The sequence below is a fragment of the Coptis chinensis genome, chromosome 1, assembly GCF_015680905.1.
Source record: "Coptis chinensis isolate HL-2020 chromosome 1, ASM1568090v1, whole genome shotgun sequence".
In the NCBI taxonomy this organism is placed as follows: domain Eukaryota; kingdom Viridiplantae; phylum Streptophyta; class Magnoliopsida; order Ranunculales; family Ranunculaceae; genus Coptis; species Coptis chinensis.
This window is the reverse complement of record NC_141456.1, coordinates 12,933,853-12,951,423: the sequence shown is the minus strand read 5'-3', so window position 1 is coordinate 12,951,423 and position 17,571 is coordinate 12,933,853. Positions and strand designations below refer to the sequence as shown.

Sequence of the window (17,571 nt, the reverse complement as noted above, 5' to 3'; positions counted from 1 at the left end):
AGGATGATTGCCAAATTTGGAAGAGGAGGGGCAAATCCATGGGATTAAAATTAGGAGAGCTTCTCCTCCTATATCCCATCTTCTTCTATCTTTGATGACCTTATCCCGTTCACAAGAGGGAATCTTGAGGATGGGGACACCTCAAGAACATCTTGAAGGAATTGTGATGCTTCGGGCAATTGATTAATTACGATAAGTCAAGCATTTTCTTTAGTAGGAACACAAGTTTAGAAACAAAATAAAAAAAAAAAGTTACGGAAGATGAGGCTTTTGATCCAAAGGATAAGTATTTAGGGATTCCTATTATGTTGTCTCAAAGGAAGGCAGGAGGATTTGACTTTTAGTGGATAAGATCCATAATAAGATTAAAAATTTTGGAAAGGCAAGGTGTATATAATGGAAGAGCTACTCTCATCCGGTCGTGTGGTTCAAGCCCTCCTCCTAGATATAATATGTGAACTTATATGCTTCCTAAGTCTACATGTGACAAGATAGACAAAGCATGAGAGAGTTCTTTCGGCATAAAAAATTGAAAAGTGTCCACACCATTGGGTGGGACAAGTTATGCAAACCAAAATCTTGGGGGTTTGGGTTTTAGAAAGATGATGAGACATCAATGTAGCCATGTTGGCCAAGCTTCCTTGGAAAGCGACTCTTGATTTGGATTCAATATGGACAAAGACTCTTGCAAGTATATATGGAAAGAATTGGATTGGGGATGTTTGGAAACCACCTGGGTATGCTTCCTACTTTTGGAAAGGCATACACAAAACTTTCAACTTGATTAATGGGGGTTTGATATGGGGATACATAGTGGGACTCCCACCTTCGGATGACCCTTGGGTGACATCAATGGACAACCCAAGACTCGAGAGAAGCTAGGGGTGGAATTTGGGAAGATCTTCATGTGGCAGACTTGTTCCAGGAGGACAAGTCAGGATGGGATGAAGCAAAGCTCACTGACTTCTTTCCTCCTTTCTTAGTTGCAAGGATCAAGGAAGTTTTAATCAGACCCTTGGGACAAGGAAAGGATAAGATGGTTTGGAGTGAGGAAAAGTCAGGAAAACTCACTGTGAAATCTGCTTATAGACACATCTCAAAGGAGAAGAATATAGGGCAAAGCTCTAATATTAATACTCATACTGTGAGGCATATATGGCAAGCTAGACTCCCAGCTAACCTCCAGCTGTTCCTATGGAAAGTGTATATGGATGCTTTGCCAATAGGGGATAGTCTGGAGGCTAGACATATGGAGGGGAGTTCTCCTGCCCTTTGTGCTACAAGAGTATGGAAACAGATAGTCATTTGTTTTTTGATTGTGAGTGGTCCAGACTGCTGTGGTTCACCTCAGGCTTAGGTCTGAGAATGGAAAGCAAAGGCAGCAACAATGCAAAAGTATGGATCACTAAGTTTCTTAGTTGGAGTAATAACAAAAGCCAACACATATCTCAAGGTGAGGAGTCGGGCTTGTTATCCGCTTAACAACATCCGGAAAACAAAATGAAGCCAAGTTTGAGCAAAGGGCACCAAACGAGGGAAAGAACCATTAGAAGAAGTGAAATGGAGGCCTCAAAATGCATCAATAGCTTTGAAGAGAATAAAAACGAATGAGATCTCTAACCCCCGAGGCTTATTTTAGATAGAGTTAACTATGATATGGATGCACTATTCCCGGTGATTCCTAATGATTGTGTTAATTTAAGATTTGATCTTTGCTTTTTAGGGCTTGCTCGAGGAGAGGGCCAATTTGGGACAATAGCATGGGACTCGGAAGGCAAAGTGATAAAAGGCATTAGGAAATTCAAAGCCAAATCTGCAGAGGAAGCGAGATGGATGGTGTTTTGGTGAAGCGGCAATAGGAGGCCATTGCTTTTGGATGGAATGAAGTGTATATAGAAGGAGATTGAGAGGTTATAAAGGCACTTAATTTATTGTTCATGGGTGTATGAGAGCTTGAGAGACTATGTAGTCAAACTCTGTTTTTGAGTCTAAATTTATGGATAAACAGGAGTCTAATGGTGAGGCTCATCGAGTTAGCACAATGGGCCTTCCATATGCAACAAAGGGAGAAGCTACCATTTTGTATCCTAACAAACAAGATAACCCCTGTAATGCTGTAATGCTTTAATTCTATAAATATATGTGGTATTATCGAAAAAAAAAAAAAAAAAAAAACCACTAAGAAAAGGGAATTTCATGCTAGCGAAATTGAATTAAGAAAGCTCGACAATTTTCCAAAAACAATTGCAAGAAAATTTATTTCCCCACAAATGAATCTGTTTTCCAGGAAAATATTTTCTTTTCCCGCCAAATCCAACTAACAAAACAAGAATACAAACGGTTTTTCATCGATCACTTCAATGTTGATTGTGAGCCATCATTATCTTGAATTTTGTATTCTTCGATTGCGACGAATTTCTCTCTTAGAATTCTCCATAACAAATATTAGAGCCATGTCCATTTTTTCCATGAAGAAGAAAGAGCTTCTTCACTCCTTCTCGTTTCACATCAAATCTTCTCCTATTCCCTTCTCGATTTCGACTGCGATTTACGGAGAAAATTTGAGGTGAGAATTTCCCAATTTTCGACTGTGATTAAGCTCGATATTTTGCTGATATTTTTAGTCACTCCATAACTTTTGCTTTTAAGACTACACGATACGAAGCAGTGCTTATAAAGGATAACTGATGATTGTTAGTTTTAATGGCTTAAACTAGAGTTTTATACGCTAGCCAAGTAGCCAATATAAATTTCTACCTGAATGATTAGTCAATATTTGCGCTTCAGAAAATAAGTACTTTCTGGTTCTTCTGGTAAATGTTGTGCGTGTAAAATGCTTTATTGGGAAGATTATCTCTGTTTAGAGTTTAAACTTTGTCATTTATTATTTGAGAGCATAAAATGCCACACAGTTTTAGATGTTTTCATTAACTTTAGGCACAATATGGTGGCCAATCTTATGTTACAATTGTTGAAGAATGTCCTTTTCTACCTTCTTTTGGTATTCACCCTGTTCCCATTTACCATTTTATATATATGATCTTTATGACTAAATAAGATATCAGCTCAAAACCTTTATCGTATTAATTTCACAACTGTCATAACTCCTAAGTATTGTTTGTATGTGTTACAGGCTTCACACTGCCGTTCAAGTTCAATTCCGCAAGGTTCATACTGAACTTAAAATAGCAAGCTATGGGTGAAATTGATACAAAATCAATTGAATCGGTTCAGGCTGCACTTTCCTTGTTTGGGCAGAAAAATGATCAAAGAAAGCATAGGTCAATAAGCACTATTGAGGTACAATTTACAAAGTTTAGTGTGATTTCATGGTTAACACTTGTTTGGAACTGTATAATTAGACCACTAATGTGCTATTACTGTGACAGGATCCACTTTGATGTTGGTCTACCCAATATATTCAGATGTTGTTCGTGATTAATGATTTAAGACAATTGATTTTCCTCATTTTTCAGGGTAAGATGTGGTCTGAGAATCAGGAGCTTCTGCTAACGGACTTAGCCAACTACAAGGTGCAAGTGGAAGTAAAAGAATATGCTTACAAGCAAGCTCTTCTCAAGCTCGAATCATACAATGTAACTGTTGATGAACTGTCTGCTCAGCTAAAGAACTGTGAGGCTGAAAGAGACCAAGCCATTGAAGATTCCAAAGAAGTAAGAGAACAGATTGACAAACTTGAGTCCAAGGTCAAGGAGATGTCTGATCTGCTCCTTGAAGCTCGAATTGCTCAAGAGCAGCTCGTCCATGTAATAAATGAGTTGAATGCAACTAAGGAAGAGCTTCGCAATGCTAAAGCTGAACTTTCTGCCGCTGAGGAATCAAAGGTTTCTGCCATGAAAGAAGTGGAATTAATGGCAACAGCTGTCGACATGGAGAAGGAAAAGACTGAGGAGCTTTTGACGTGTGTATCTGAATTTAATGATGCTGTTCTTCTGTCAAAAGTGGCTGCAATTGAAGCAGAGAACAAGTACTCTATAATTTTATCAGAAAAAGAGAAAGAATTGCAGGTGGCAGCAGTTCACGCTCAGGAGCAGTTGGAAGAGATGATAAAACGAACCGAAATGATGCAAGATTTGGAGAATCATCTGTCAGAGAGGACCCTATTTATTGATTCTTTACAATCAGAGCTGGAACAAGTAAAAGAGCTCCATGCTTCATTGGAGGAAGCTGCATCTAATGCCATGGATAACTTGGACAAGCTAAGATCAGAGCTGAAGCTACTGGAAAAAGAGAACTCTGATCAAGCACGTTACATCATATCAATGGAAACAGAGCTGAGGCAATCAGAAGTAGAATTAAAAAGTGCAAAAGAGGAATCCATCCTTTTGAATCATGAGCTTGATATGCTTAGAAGTGAAATACTGAAGGCAAAGAGTGATACTGATGAAATCAGTGGAAAAGAGTCCGCAGCACAGGTTGAAATTGCATTACTTAAAGCACAGGTTCACAAAGGGAGGTCGATGATTGCAGCAGCTGAGGCCGCCGAAGAAAGGGCAAAGAGTGTTAAATCTGGACAAAATATTGCTGTGAAACAGCTAGCAATAGAAGCAGATAAAGCCAAAAAGGAAACTGAAAAGGTTGAAACGAGAAATGGAGAAAGTAGATACAGAAGAAGAAATTGAGAGCTTTACCTTGGTAAACCAAACGGAAAAAACTGAAGCAGAAGATGGATTAGGAAGTTTTACCTTTTTCAATCTCCAAGCTTCTACATATACTCAATATCTAGAACTCGAAAGAGATGACAGTGAAGCCCAGGTTACAATTTCAGCGAAGGAATATGAATCCTTGATCCAGAAAGCTCAGGAAGCAGACCAGGTCGCACCATCATCACCTCATGTTACATCACACTTAATTGATTATTCTGATACGGAGCGCGAATTGCATGCTTTGAAGACAGACCTCGAAGCTGCAGAGTTTGAGATTAGGGAGCTCAAGTCCGTTGCAAAGAACGCTGTGAACAGGGCTGAGCAAGCTGAAAAAGCTAAGACAGCCGTTGAAGCTCAACTGAGGAAGTGGAGAGAGCAAAAGCAAAAGAGAAGGGAAGCAGCAGCTGAAGAATCAACTCCTAAAGGAAGCAATCTTCCTAAAACCAATATTGCTACGTATAATAAGACTCCTACACCATATCAACCTTTGAGTAAAATTCTCAACATGAAATTCTAGTCTTGGACAAATTATAACCAGTGCAGTCGTGTTTTTTCAGTAAGCAAATGAATCTTGAGCTGTTTTTATGGTCTTCTACTGTACATTTTCTTTCTAAAATTCTAAGTTCAGGGGGCCAAAAAAATCTATGTTGGGACTTGGGAACCCGGACCTAACTGTCCACGTCATACACTAAGCCCAATTAGCTTTGAAATGCCCATAGGCCAGAAGCCAGATTGAGGACAAGAATAGCCTTATCTCCCTCCCTTTCTCTCACTCTCTCCAATTACAGCTTCAAACTTGTGTAAATTTATCCAACTCATTCTACCATTATGCAACTCTAAATGCATATAAAATGTCCAATGCAATAGGGACACCAACATGTGTATCAAGAAAAACAATATTAGAAGAAAAAATATCAACTCTTCACAAATGTTCAAACTTCAACCATGTAAAACAAATACAAGCTCAAATCTTCAAATTCAATCTACACCAAGACCCATTTATAGCTCCAAAACTCATTGCTGCATTCTCTCTTTGTAACCAATTGAATTTAGCTGTTAATGTATTCTTTTTAATACAAAAGCCAAATGTATTTCTTTATAATACTCTTATTAGAGCATATACTCAAAACTCATTACACACTCAAGCATATTTTACTTTCTTTGAAATGCAAAGAAATAGTGTTTTTTCTGATAATTTCACTTACCCTTTTCTTCTTAAGGCTTGTTCTGGTCAATTTGGTCTTACCCAAGTTGAAATGATTCATGCTCATATTGAGAAATTTGGTTTTTCGACGAATATTTTTGTTCCCAATTCTCTTATTTGTAGTTATTCAAAGTGTGGGTGTGATGGTGTTGACATAGCTAGGAGAGTTTTTAAGGCAATGACAGAAAGAGATGTTGTGTCATGGAATTCTATGGTCGCTGGTTTGATTAAATGTGGGGAGCTTCAAGAAGGTATTCGGCTTTTTGAACAAATGCCTAAGAGGGATATTGTGAGTTGGAATACTGTTTTGGGTGGTTATGTTAAGGCAGGGGAATTGAGTAGAGGTTTTGATTTGTTTGAAAAGATGCCGGAAAGGAATGCTGTTTCTTGGTCAACTATGGTTTCGGGGTATAGGAAAGTGGGTGATATGAATATGGCGAGGATGTTGTTTGATAAGGCACCGATTAAGAACTTGGTTCTTTGGACAATTATGATATCTGGGTATGCTGAGCAAGGACTAGCGAAGGAGGCGTTTCTTTTGTATGATGAGATGGAGAAGGTGGGATTGGAACCTGATAGTGGAACTTTCACTAGTATTATAGCTGCTTGCGCGGAATCAGGTTTGCTTGATTTGGGTAAGAGAATTCATCTATCTGTGGAAAGGAGTAGGTTCAGACATTGTACCAAAGTGTGCAACGCGTTGGTTGATATGTATGCCAAGTGTGGCAGTTTGGATACCGCGATGCATATTTTTGATGGGATGGTAGAAAAGGATGTAATCTCTTGGAATTCTATGCTTCATGGGCTTATCTTCCATGGACATGGAGAAAGAGCACTTGAGCTCTTCTCTAGAATGAGACTCGAAGGGGCCTTACCTGATGGAGTTACATTTGTAGGTGTATTGTGCGCTTGTATTAATCTTAGTCTTGTCAATGATGGCTGTCATTACTTCTCGAACATGGAGAAATACTATGGGATTGTTCCTGAGATTGAGCATTACGGTTGCATGGTTAATCTTCTTGGGCGCCAGGGGTATCTGAAGGAAGCATTTGAACTTGTCAAAAGCATGCCTATGGAGCCAAATGCCATTGTATGGGGCACTCTGTTGGAGGCTTGCCGAGTTCATAATGATGTGGGGCTTGCAGAGGTTGTCATTAATCAGCTTGTCAAATTGGAGGCCTCAGATGCTAACGCCTACGCTATCTTGTCCAATGTATATGCTGCTGCAGTCAATGCGGATGCATATAGATCACATTCTCAATCTTCAAGGATGTATAACTTGATAGATAGGTAGATGGCTCTTTAAGTTATGTTCCAAATGCACATTTTTAAGAATTTTTAGTGCAAAAAACTATATACACTGCTGTAAATTCTTGCAAAATCTGTTCAAATAGCAATCAATTGTCTCCAAATGGCTGTAGAATCTTGTAGACCAATTTCTTGCTCAAAGTGAATTGTCGACAACATTATCTTTTCTAGGTTCGCTCCAGCCCGAATGACACATGACTACACAATATCACCGACGGAACAGATGGAGTATAGCTTGAAAGATCTTTATGCAGTGTGTATACTCATTCACAACGCTGGAACGTAGTTGCTTGGTTTAGTTGAATGGACATCATGTCATAGGGAAGGGTTAACTAGTATTATCCCCGTTAGATGAGCCAATTAGGATTTCCCCTGGGAAATTAGGGTCTCCCAAATACACATAAAAAAAAGGTCCGATTGGAAGCAAATCTTATCTCATTAATGTAAATCTTTTCGCTATTGATCTACATGTTTAATGGTGATTTTAGTCCAAGTGAAACCAAGAACAAGTTTAATACATCGAACTGAAAACATATATGAGCTCAGCTAAATCTGAATGGAAGAACGTTTGTACACTCTGAATCTTTAAGACCTCAGCAATTTTCTTTGTATATTAGATGATTAGTCGAACATAATTTCATGCTTGGAACAACTCATTTTGCATCACAGACCTGTCATGGTGATTCATATTTCAAGCTTTATCCAAATAATTATAATGACAATTTTTTATATAAATTTAGACCATTTTATAGAATAAAAGTCTAAAAACGTCAACACGTGAAATATGATTTTTTTTCATTAAAATAGAGCCGTGGCACTCTTTAGTTTTTAGAATGGTTGGCTTTTTTGGATGCGTGTTTGTCTAAACTAGGTAGCGTTCTCGCTCTCAAACTGGGTGATTTTAAACGCAAACCTCCATAAAGTGCGCATTCGAAAACCCGCAATTTCAGTTTTGGAAACTGCTTTCTACATTTAAGTTGGCGTTTGTTTACTCACTTAGCTAAGGAAAAAAAAGGAAAACTATAAAATAGAATAGAAACTAAATTTTGACATTGTACCTTTGGTAAAATGGAGAAAAGAAAGAAAACCAATGGATGAATTAAACCATGTTTGTTATGCAAATACTAAAGAAAATGCAAATATTAAATAAATAAAATGTGTTTATTCATGTTTTTCTTTTATTTTTCTTATTTTATTTATTTTTTTCCATTTTATTTTTGTTATTCAAAAACTAAATAAAGAAAAAGAAAACAACCATTTTCCTTTTCATTTCCTCTCAAATCCGTAGGTTGACCCTCGGAATCAAAAAGCCAACGCAACTTAGAGATGTACAAATAGTTAGTTTTCCTACAAATATGCCTTCTACAACAAACAATTATAACCAAATTCAAGTTGTTGAAGAATATAGGCTGTAATTTGATAGAAATTTTGAGATCAAAATGGATTCAAGAATGAAATCCTCAATTGTGTAATTGGTGTAATCTCATAAATTTAACATAAAGAATGTCTAGTATGTGCTTCTCAATTCTCACTATCAAGTCTCAACAAGAGTCCCCAATATTAACCTCAAGATTTCGCTTGGACTTGGCTTTTGAAAAGGGAGTGCACGAAGTGTTCAGCGTGGAGTGTTGATATTCTTGAAACGGGCATGCGGCTGTCTATGGATTCAAAAGAAATCTAATAAAAGTTTTAAAACTTGTAAAGATGCAAGTAAGAATGGATGTGGTATTTTTTTCAATTTCTTCTAATATCTCACTCATGTGTCAAAATAATTCCTACTCTTCCTCCCACCCAATCAGTGCAGTTGTGCAAAATGCAAACACTACCCTCCATAATCTCTATAATCATAGTACTAGCCATTAAGCCCAACCTGTAGTCGGCATGCTACCTTGATAGTCCAATATATAGTTGAATAAAAATTTTAAGTATGTATGTATTTTACAATCCTGCCAAAAACGGATTGCATCTTCAGACTCTAATTCATATTTCATTTATTGGGCCTATAGTCTATTAAGTTGTTGAAGTGTTTTTAAATTGTTTGGGCCTCATTATTTATTTATTTAAAAACCCAATTAAAGCCCATTAGATAGAATTATTTTCTTATTTACGGAATAATTTTAGTCTTTGGGCGTCTTTCTTTTTCTTGTTGATCGTGGAGGAAAGAGCATAGTTTGTTCAAGATTCTTGGAATCAGCCTTGCTTCTCCCCTATTCTTCATTTTCTTAGTGAATTTCATAGTAAGGATAGGAGTTCTACTTCTTGCTTTGATCTACGCCCTCTTTTTCTTTTCGGAACAATCATCGATCCTTTATAAATTGAATGTACTATTTTTTTTTCCAGATTATCTTGCCATTTTATCAAAATGGAAGTGTAAGTTGAGTTAATATTGTTTTATATTTAAATGTTTATTTTTGTTATGATTACTATTTTTTTTTTTTTAAAAAAAATGTTTTGTGGAGATTGTTCTTGTAAATTTTGTAATTTTTTTTGTTCTCCAAAAGACAAATGGTCAGCAAAATTGCATGCTTGATATAATTATGAGTGCATGACTGTTTTTGGTTTTTTTGAATATCTCATTAAAAAAATCAAGCAGAAGAGGTGTTGTATACACCGTGGGATGAGGAATATATTAGATGAGTAAGTTTTTTTATTTATTTATTTTATTAGTAATTTAATTACTTATATGTTATTAATTTGATTTATTATTATTATTATTATTATTTTGTTTTGTTTTGTGAAGTATTGGTGTTCATTCGTATGCTATAAAGATGTTTTGGGTAAATAATAAAGCAGATAATTTATGCGCATATTATAGGGAAAACTTTAAAGGATTAAGTTTCTTGAACTGTATGGAATATTTGGTTGAAGTTCTTACGAAGTATATTGATTTGGATGAATCTGATGAAGAGGTTGTTCCCTTTATATCATCTACTTCTTGTTTTATATTTTTCTCCTAATTTTTATTTTGGTTGAATTGAATATTTTATGTTTGATTTGACAGGTTTGGTAGTTAACCTGCGTTAGGAGTAAAATGTCAGAGTATGTATAGGGAAGACAAATGTGTGTTTAATTGTTTTTTTTTTTGGATTTTGCAAACACTAATTTTTAGCTTTTTGGAAATGGATAGAAAGTTGAAATAAAGGGCGCCGTGGGTATTTTTGAAGGGTTTTTGAAAAGTTATTTTTTTTAGTTTTGAATTGTGGGTATTTTTAAGAAAGACCTGATGTTTTTATAGTTTTAGAAAGTTGGTGTTAGTTTTTTGGTGTTTGGATGGCTGTTTTTTTCGTTTTGAATTGTAATATGTTTTGATACTTTGTAAGTTTATGTGTTTCAGTCAGATTAATTATTTTCTAGCTTATGTTGATTTTATGTTATTCTGTAATTGCTCCAGTTAGTAAGTCTTTTGGCGTTGTTTGAGAATCTTGGTCCGGTTTAGACTAAAGTAATAAATGGGAGTTGCTCTGTGGAAACTATGAATCATAGGTATTGAAACAATTTGAATTGACACTCAATCACTTCCCATTACCCGCAGTGACCATGCCTTAATTGGCTTATTGCCAGTCCCTGTATAGAGATGTTCAATTCCAAAGACAGCCAATGCATGAATCCTATTCTAGAGGCAATATTTTTTTTTTATCATACTTGGGTTAATATGGGTAATGGGATTCATGGGAAGGTTTTGAAGTTTCGGGCAGAATGGACATCCCTAGGTTAATATGGGTAATGGGATTCATGGGAAGGTTTTGAAGTTTGGGTTTGAGTGGAATACGTTTGTTAGGAGTACCCTTATTTATTTTTATAAAAATTGTTGGGGTTGAAGGTTGCGAGGATGCTCTCTCAATGCTGCCATCTTCCAAGTTGAAGACACCCGTATCATAAAATACATCTGGTCCCGCTACGTCATGTACTTCAAAATAATCATATGTGAAGTATATGCAATTCATCTTGCATCCAGGGAAGTCTGATGGAGATAGACATATTGAAGAATTATCGCCCAAAAACAACCATCTAAACTTATGTCGCAAGTCCAAGTCATGTCTCCAGGCATAAAGAAGACCAATCTACTACAACCACCATAAACAGCCATAACTACACAATTGGCATTTGATGCAGGGTTGGCAGACAAAACAACTTTGTATAGGCAAGTCGTATCAAGTTTAAATTCAGGGAGCTTAATGTCATTATTGACAACCAAAAACGGGTTAAATAATCGAACATCTCTATAATTCAGGTCCGTCATAACCAGCCATCCATGGCTAGAACCACGGCAGACCATATTGTGAGGCAGTGTAACTCGAATATTGCAAACTTTCCTCTCAGAAAGACTGTAGAAACTCGGAGTTTGATTTTTGTCCTCGTTGGTGTCTAGTTTAGTAGTAAGCATTAGAAATGGAAGTTGAGGTGGTGGACAATACTGACGCATATTTTCAATATAAACAGATTGCCACAACTGACAAACAACACCGAAACGAATATAATCTTTGATGTTGATTAGTCTCTTTGATGGTCGGCAAGAACTTAACTCTTTTTCTTGACGAAATTCCAGAATTGCAGGACAGTTGTTCAAGTTTAATGAGTATCCCTTTCACCTTGGTTGCTGCAGCTTTATTAATACTTCTATTATCGCCCCCATTCTTATCACATTGTCCAATTCCCAACCTAAGGGAAGCAAGTTCTCCCTTGAGTGCCTTGAGTTCTTCTGCTGTTGCAACTACATCCCAGTCATCCTCTATGTTGGTCATTGTAGTCCGTGAGCTCCCATGGGAACCACCATTTTCTTGGGGCAGTAGGGCTCTGAGGTTACCAGGAATATCAGGCGTAGAACTCCCAGAAGAAGTGGCTGCCCTAACCTGCTCAAAAAAGAGGACCTGCACCACCACCCGGAGAGGAAGCCACTCATTTTGCACAGCATGCATGCAAGCAATTGCTGTTAACTTTTTGCAGTCCATCAGTTTGCAGATCCTTTTCCTCTCACTCTTGCTCAAACCTGGGTGCTCCTGAACAAAAACATGAACAGTTGGAGCAATCAGTGAGTTATCCATAATCACTAATATATCGTGTTATTGTGTATAACATAACAGACTGACACATTGTAAATAACTGTTATACACAACAGTTCAGAACGTCATCAATTAATATGGTTTCATTAAACAATCTCTGAGCTATTTGTACATAACAGTTCAGAAGATCATCAATCATGTTACAATTTTAAACAAAACCAAAACATCAGGAAACATATGGCTGGGCTTTTTTAGAAAATTTGTGTGATAAGGCTGCCTACATTCATGTAAAACTAATTTTAAAACTTTGTGGATTCTTTTAGAGGTTAGGCTAATATTTGTGCTTGTAAGAATAGAAACATGGTTAACTTGCTTAAGTGGGTTAGACCAAGTTCCTTTTCAGACTGTCAAATTTTGCTAGGACGTGATCAATATACTCAAGTCAATTCAACTCTATGTTCCACAAAGAAGTGTGTCACGGTTAATATATTTGAACAGCTATACGTAAGCTCGAGAAAAGAAGTTTCTAGAATCACAATGTAAACATAAGGCAATTAAATTAGGAAGCTACAACATAGAGCAAAATGGAAGCAATGAACTAATGAACTTATCATTACCAAAAAGTGATGGCGTTTCGAATTTTTTCTCGCAACACTAATGAACTTATGTTTTGGGCTTTAACCATTTTGTTTCCATAAGTCACACTGATTGAGGTAGATTGATCAATGTAAGCAAGCTTGGTAAAAATCCCATTATATAAATAATTCTTTTTGTTAACTTCTTTAATTCCAGACATTTCAAAAAGAATTGAAGAAGCAAAAGTTTGTGTAAAGTTGGTAGGTGAGGACTACCTTAGCCACTTCACTGGCGCAGCTATAAACTTCATTAGACGCTAAAAGAAAGTGCCACCAATTCAACAGTTGTAAATTTTGACAGGAAAGTACTTAGTCAATTAAGATCATTTGAGCTAATTACCCTTGATCTGCTAACCTTAACTTTTAACCATTTTGTTTCCATAAGTCACACTGATTGAGGTAGATTGATCAATGTAAGCAAGCTTGGTAAAAATCCCATTATATAAATAATTCTTTTTGTTAACTTATTTAATTCTAGACATTTCAAAAAGAATTGAAGAAGCAAAAGTTTGTATAAAGTTTGTAGGTGAGGACTACCTCAGCCACTTCACTGGCGCAGCTATAAACTTCATTAGACACTAAAAGAAAGTGCCACCAATTCAACAGTTGTAAATTTTGACAGGAAAGTACTTAGTCAATTAAGATCGCTAACCTTAACTTTCTTAATATAGTGTGAGGCCATCCCATCATCAGAATGGACTATCATGTCAGAGGATTAGCGTACAATTCTGCTCGAGTGTGAGATGGGCTGTGATCATACAAAGAATCATATAAGAAGTATAATCATTCATGTGTACAAACTAATAAACTAACTACCCTAGATTACATTAATGCAAATATTCTCATTGCAATCTTTTAAGTTTTATAAGCGATAACAACATAATGTTGAATGGAGCACATGGATAAACCAAGAAAAACCAAAACATAGTAACTGTTGAGATGATGTATATGAGCTACTACATGATACTACATCTGGATTAAAGGATGCCATTCAAGACAATTTAAATTTTGCATTGTAAATGGTGTTCGTACTTTGTATGTTCACCTGAGTCTAGTATTCAAAGAATGATGTTATCTCAGTACATGCAGACCAACTTAGTACCTAAAATTTTACCCATACTGAAAAAACAAAAATTAAGAAACCACAATCCCATAATATCACAAATTCACAATGATTAAAGTGTTCTTATTGCTCAAGTAATAGTTGTTTAATTTTCTAAATCTGTAGTTGCAATAAATACTTACACATAGTTACAAAAAAGATGGTGCATTTCCTCGTTCAGTAATTCTGTACATTTCCAATTGGATATTGCAGATCACTCATATTAAATAAGGTGAAAGTATATGAAATCCAATTCAATATCGCAAACTCATAGTAATAATTATTATAAAAATATATCAAATAAGTTACCACTTCAAAGCAGACCGACAACTGAAAGTTCAAAGTAAATAAGATCCTGATTTCTAACTAATTTGATACATTGAACAAATGTCCGTGTAGCTACTTCCAAGGCCATGGATAATCGAATTCCATCTACATAATGATAAGAATTTAATTATTCTATCGAGTTTTCAGAAAAAGAAGCTGAAGGATAAGAGCTGACATGAAGGAGCTAATGACTAAAACACCCATGTAGAAGGTCTATATCTCATTTAAGACGTACAATAGTTTTCATGAATTGAAGCTTGAATTCCTCTCTCATCTATGGAGGTCGGGCTGCTTGGGACTTAGAACCCAAGACAATAACTTACTAACCAATGACTTCTTTCCCAAGAAAAGAATTAAGGTAAAGAAAATATGTCATAAGGAGATACTAATCAATTACAGTGTTATTTGCACATGTTGTTCAAACTAAGCCGAGACTTCAATTTATCATCCATGAGAGGAAAGAAATAGTGTAATAGCAAGCAACTTACTCTTTGCCTTTTCCAAGTCCCATACATATTTTTATCATGCCAAAAGAAGCTACCTAAATGCCTTCAACAAAAGGGAAAGCAAGGCACTTAATTAGCCAACATAATTGTTAATGCTAGAAATTAAAAACTTTATGATGATTTCATCAAAACGACGTGAAACAATAACATGAAATTCAAACTTAGCAAGAGTACTTTTTAATTTCCAAATTATCTAAAACCATGTTTAACTAACCGTTGACTTCAAGAACATATAGCTTCAAACCAAGTTCTAATTAATCAATCAACATGTAGCTTCTAACATGTATAATAGGCATATCTTCTTTCCCACCCTTTTTTAACATTTCCCATTATTGTTTTGACCTTTCTTACTATACAATATAGTGTAATGCTTTCATATAGATGTTACCGATAACAATATAGTGTAATGCGTTTATATGTGCAATATAGACATTCTGTGTTTATTCAAGGTTTGACATCAAAGTAAATTGAATGAATAATTCTAACTTTGCTACTTAATTGATGAATCATGAATAGTGTGAGATCTTGGAGAAGATTACTCACCCATATTGAGTGTATGCAAACCCTTGTTAGTAGTTGTAATTGATTGGTTGGTGGTAAGTGGGGCTTCCAATGTAAGGCCTCGAGTTTTGCCCACTTGCAAAGTAAGGTGTCATTGCCCTCAAATGCCCTAGGGGAAATAGCAGAAACATAAAATTATACTTGCCACACGGAATGCAAAAAAAGCTATTGTACCTATACATTTTACACCTACTGTAAGGGTAGCAATTAAATGATAGAAAAAAGAGAATTAGTTCTGAGGTGACTCTCAAACACCTATCGTATACATTTTACACAGAAATGACATTTTTTAGCCTTCCATTTAGTAATCACGAAATAATGAGGAAATAAGATTACCATAAGGCAGTGGAGGGTGAGGTCGTCCAAGTGAAGCCAAATTCCAATTTGCTCGTCTCCTGGGACTTGGGTCAAGACAGGCTCTTTTGGTAGCTTTGGGATCACCAAAAGTCACCTAAATAAATAAATTTTTTTAGCAAAATGAAGAATAATAAGTCAATCATTTGTTTAAAATAAAAAAGAAGGAATACTGACAAAACCATAGTCTTTGGATCTTCCAGTGATCCTATTGGTAATGACGACAGCCTCAAGGATGTCTATGAACTGGTCGAAATAACGACACATTCAGAGTCTCCTATCTTAAAGAACTAACCAATTCGAAGCCGCTTTCAGAGTCTCCTATCTTAAATAACTAACACTGCCAATCTGATTTCTACCTCATCTAAAGAAGAGGCGGAAATCTTTAGAACCATTCGGTGGAATAGTCACACTTGAGTTGTTCGATCTTGTCGTCTTGTAATATTCTGATTTTGCACAATTGGGTATACTGATGAAAATATTTGCAATAGCTATGACATTGTAGTAAACATATATATACACAATAATTACAGTAAGAAAGATTATATATTGCAATGACCCAAATAATCAAAGCAATTAATGGAAAAGAGCCATGTAACAACCAAAGAAACTATAACCTCTAAACTTAGTCATCTGAGTATCTGACTAATAAGTAATAAATTTTAAGGTTTCATAGAAAGAGAACAAATGTCTCTTTGACAGAGTATTATTGTCCTGTAAAATGGGTTCAAACTTTCATCGTGTAATTGAAGGGATTGTTAATATAAGGGCTGAAAAAGAAAAGGCCTTGGGTGTGGAAGATCGCAAGTAACTCATGGTATTTTCGAGTATATAAACTCGAGGCATAAGCTTTATAGGCCTCGAGCTCTAATTAGCCACCTAAGAAAACCTTGTTTGCTAGACAAATTCCGCCTCTATATTTTAAAATAAATTAACCATATTACAATCTCAACATAGCAATAGCAAGGGCAGGAACCAACATTCAACAGACCACTTTTTACTTTCTAATGAGAACAATATGAAAAAATGAATGATAACAATCAAAAGACAAACTTGTTTCCTAGATTACATCCCGCTTTTAAATTCAATTAATAATCTTACCTCGAACTGGAAGCAAAGCTCCAAGGCAGTGTTTTGACAGACCATAGCCTTAGCTTTTGATTTGCTGCGGGTATAATTCTTAGGGGTGAATCTCAATTTGAGCCAACAAAAGCAAACTCATTAAATTTACAAATAAGATTGGTCTTATTTCTGGCATTGATAATTCATTGTGACGACTCTTTGTAACCTTCTAATATATAAAAGTCAACCTTGTAACCTTCTAATATATAAAAGTCGACTCTATTCTTCTTCTCTGCTTACTTTCAATTTGAAATGGGCTATATATTCTCTGTTTACTTTCAATTTTGTTATGTTATATTGGCTTTTGGGTTTTTTTCATTTCTTACACTTGTCTATATATCTATTCCAGCTAATATACCTGGTTGTGTAACTTGTGTATGTAAAACTACAAACAAAACAAAGGAGTAATCAAAAGAGATGGAATTTATTAATAAACATTATTAGGATGTTAATAACAAAATTCACTGCATAAACTAAGAACATGGATATTAAGAATCACATTGTTTTCCTAACATTGGATCTTCCAATCGGTTGTGAATATTTACTCGGGAATTCTTAGGTCGTCAATTTCCATATTTGGTCCGCCTATAAGCAAGTATTCATTTATTCCCTTTAAATAAGCATTCTCTTTTTTCAATGCTTTAATTTGCATATGAAGTTCTTCTACTTGAATATTTGCTTCGTAGAGCTCTTCACGTCTAGTCATGAGTTTGTTGTAGTTCACATCTAGTACTTCAAACTTGTATATTTGTTGTAAATAGAGTATGACATTTCCTGCAACAACA

At 35.7% G+C, this 17,571-nt stretch overlaps 2 protein-coding genes and 1 pseudogene across 7 annotated transcripts; 2 read left to right on the top strand and 1 right to left on the bottom strand.

Moving 5' to 3' along the window:
• The first annotated feature begins 2,428 nt into the window (after positions 1 to 2,428).
• On the top strand, positions 2,429 to 5,248 carry LOC147522244 (WEB family protein At1g12150-like). Its single transcript, XM_086592172.1, has 3 exons — positions 2,429 to 2,566; positions 3,134 to 3,300; positions 3,477 to 5,248. Exons 2-3 carry the CDS (start codon positions 3,196 to 3,198, stop codon positions 4,641 to 4,643), a joined length of 1,272 nt encoding a protein of 423 aa, XP_086448298.1. The 5' UTR covers positions 2,429 to 2,566; positions 3,134 to 3,195; the 3' UTR covers positions 4,644 to 5,248.
• Positions 5,249 to 5,401: 153 nt separating this feature from the next.
• LOC147522243 (pentatricopeptide repeat-containing protein At3g29230 pseudogene) lies at positions 5,402 to 7,294 on the top strand (annotated as a pseudogene). Its single transcript, XR_015212740.1, has one exon. The product of XR_015212740.1 is annotated as a pentatricopeptide repeat-containing protein At3g29230 pseudogene (transcript).
• Positions 7,295 to 11,330: 4,036 nt separating this feature from the next.
• Positions 11,331 to 17,225, bottom strand: LOC147522242 (phototropic-responsive NPH3 family protein NPY2-like). 5 transcript variants are annotated; one of them, XM_086592141.1, is made up of 7 exons: positions 16,766 to 17,225; positions 15,842 to 16,133; positions 15,647 to 15,761; positions 15,293 to 15,419; positions 14,732 to 14,792; positions 13,467 to 13,562; positions 11,331 to 12,176 (listed from the first exon to the last, which is right to left on the bottom strand). In XM_086592141.1, the coding sequence occupies exons 6-7, from the start codon at positions 13,518 to 13,520 to the stop codon at positions 11,607 to 11,609; spliced, it is 624 nt and encodes a 207-aa protein (XP_086448267.1). In that variant the 5' UTR covers positions 13,521 to 13,562; positions 14,732 to 14,792; positions 15,293 to 15,419; positions 15,647 to 15,761; positions 15,842 to 16,133; positions 16,766 to 17,225; the 3' UTR covers positions 11,331 to 11,606. The 5 variants fall into 5 exon arrangements, with proteins under 5 accessions (XP_086448267.1, XP_086448265.1, XP_086448263.1 ...); XM_086592139.1 differs by having other exon boundaries at positions 15,842 to 16,110; XM_086592137.1 differs by lacking the exon at positions 15,842 to 16,133.
• Between the last annotated feature and the right edge of the window lie 346 nt (positions 17,226 to 17,571).

Coding starts and splice junctions, on each gene's coding strand:
- LOC147522242 (XM_086592141.1), bottom strand. CDS start 13,520: ATGATAGTCCATTCTGATGATGGGATGGCCTCACACTATATTAAGAAA. Junction 12,177..13,466: donor ACTATATTAAGAAAGTTAAG/GTTAGCGATCTT, acceptor GTTTTTGTTCAG/GAGCACCCAGGTTTGAGCAA.
- LOC147522244 (XM_086592172.1), top strand. CDS start 3,196: ATGGGTGAAATTGATACAAAATCAATTGAATCGGTTCAGGCTGCACTT. Junction 3,301..3,476: donor GGTCAATAAGCACTATTGAG/GTACAATTTACA, acceptor CTCATTTTTCAG/GGTAAGATGTGGTCTGAGAA.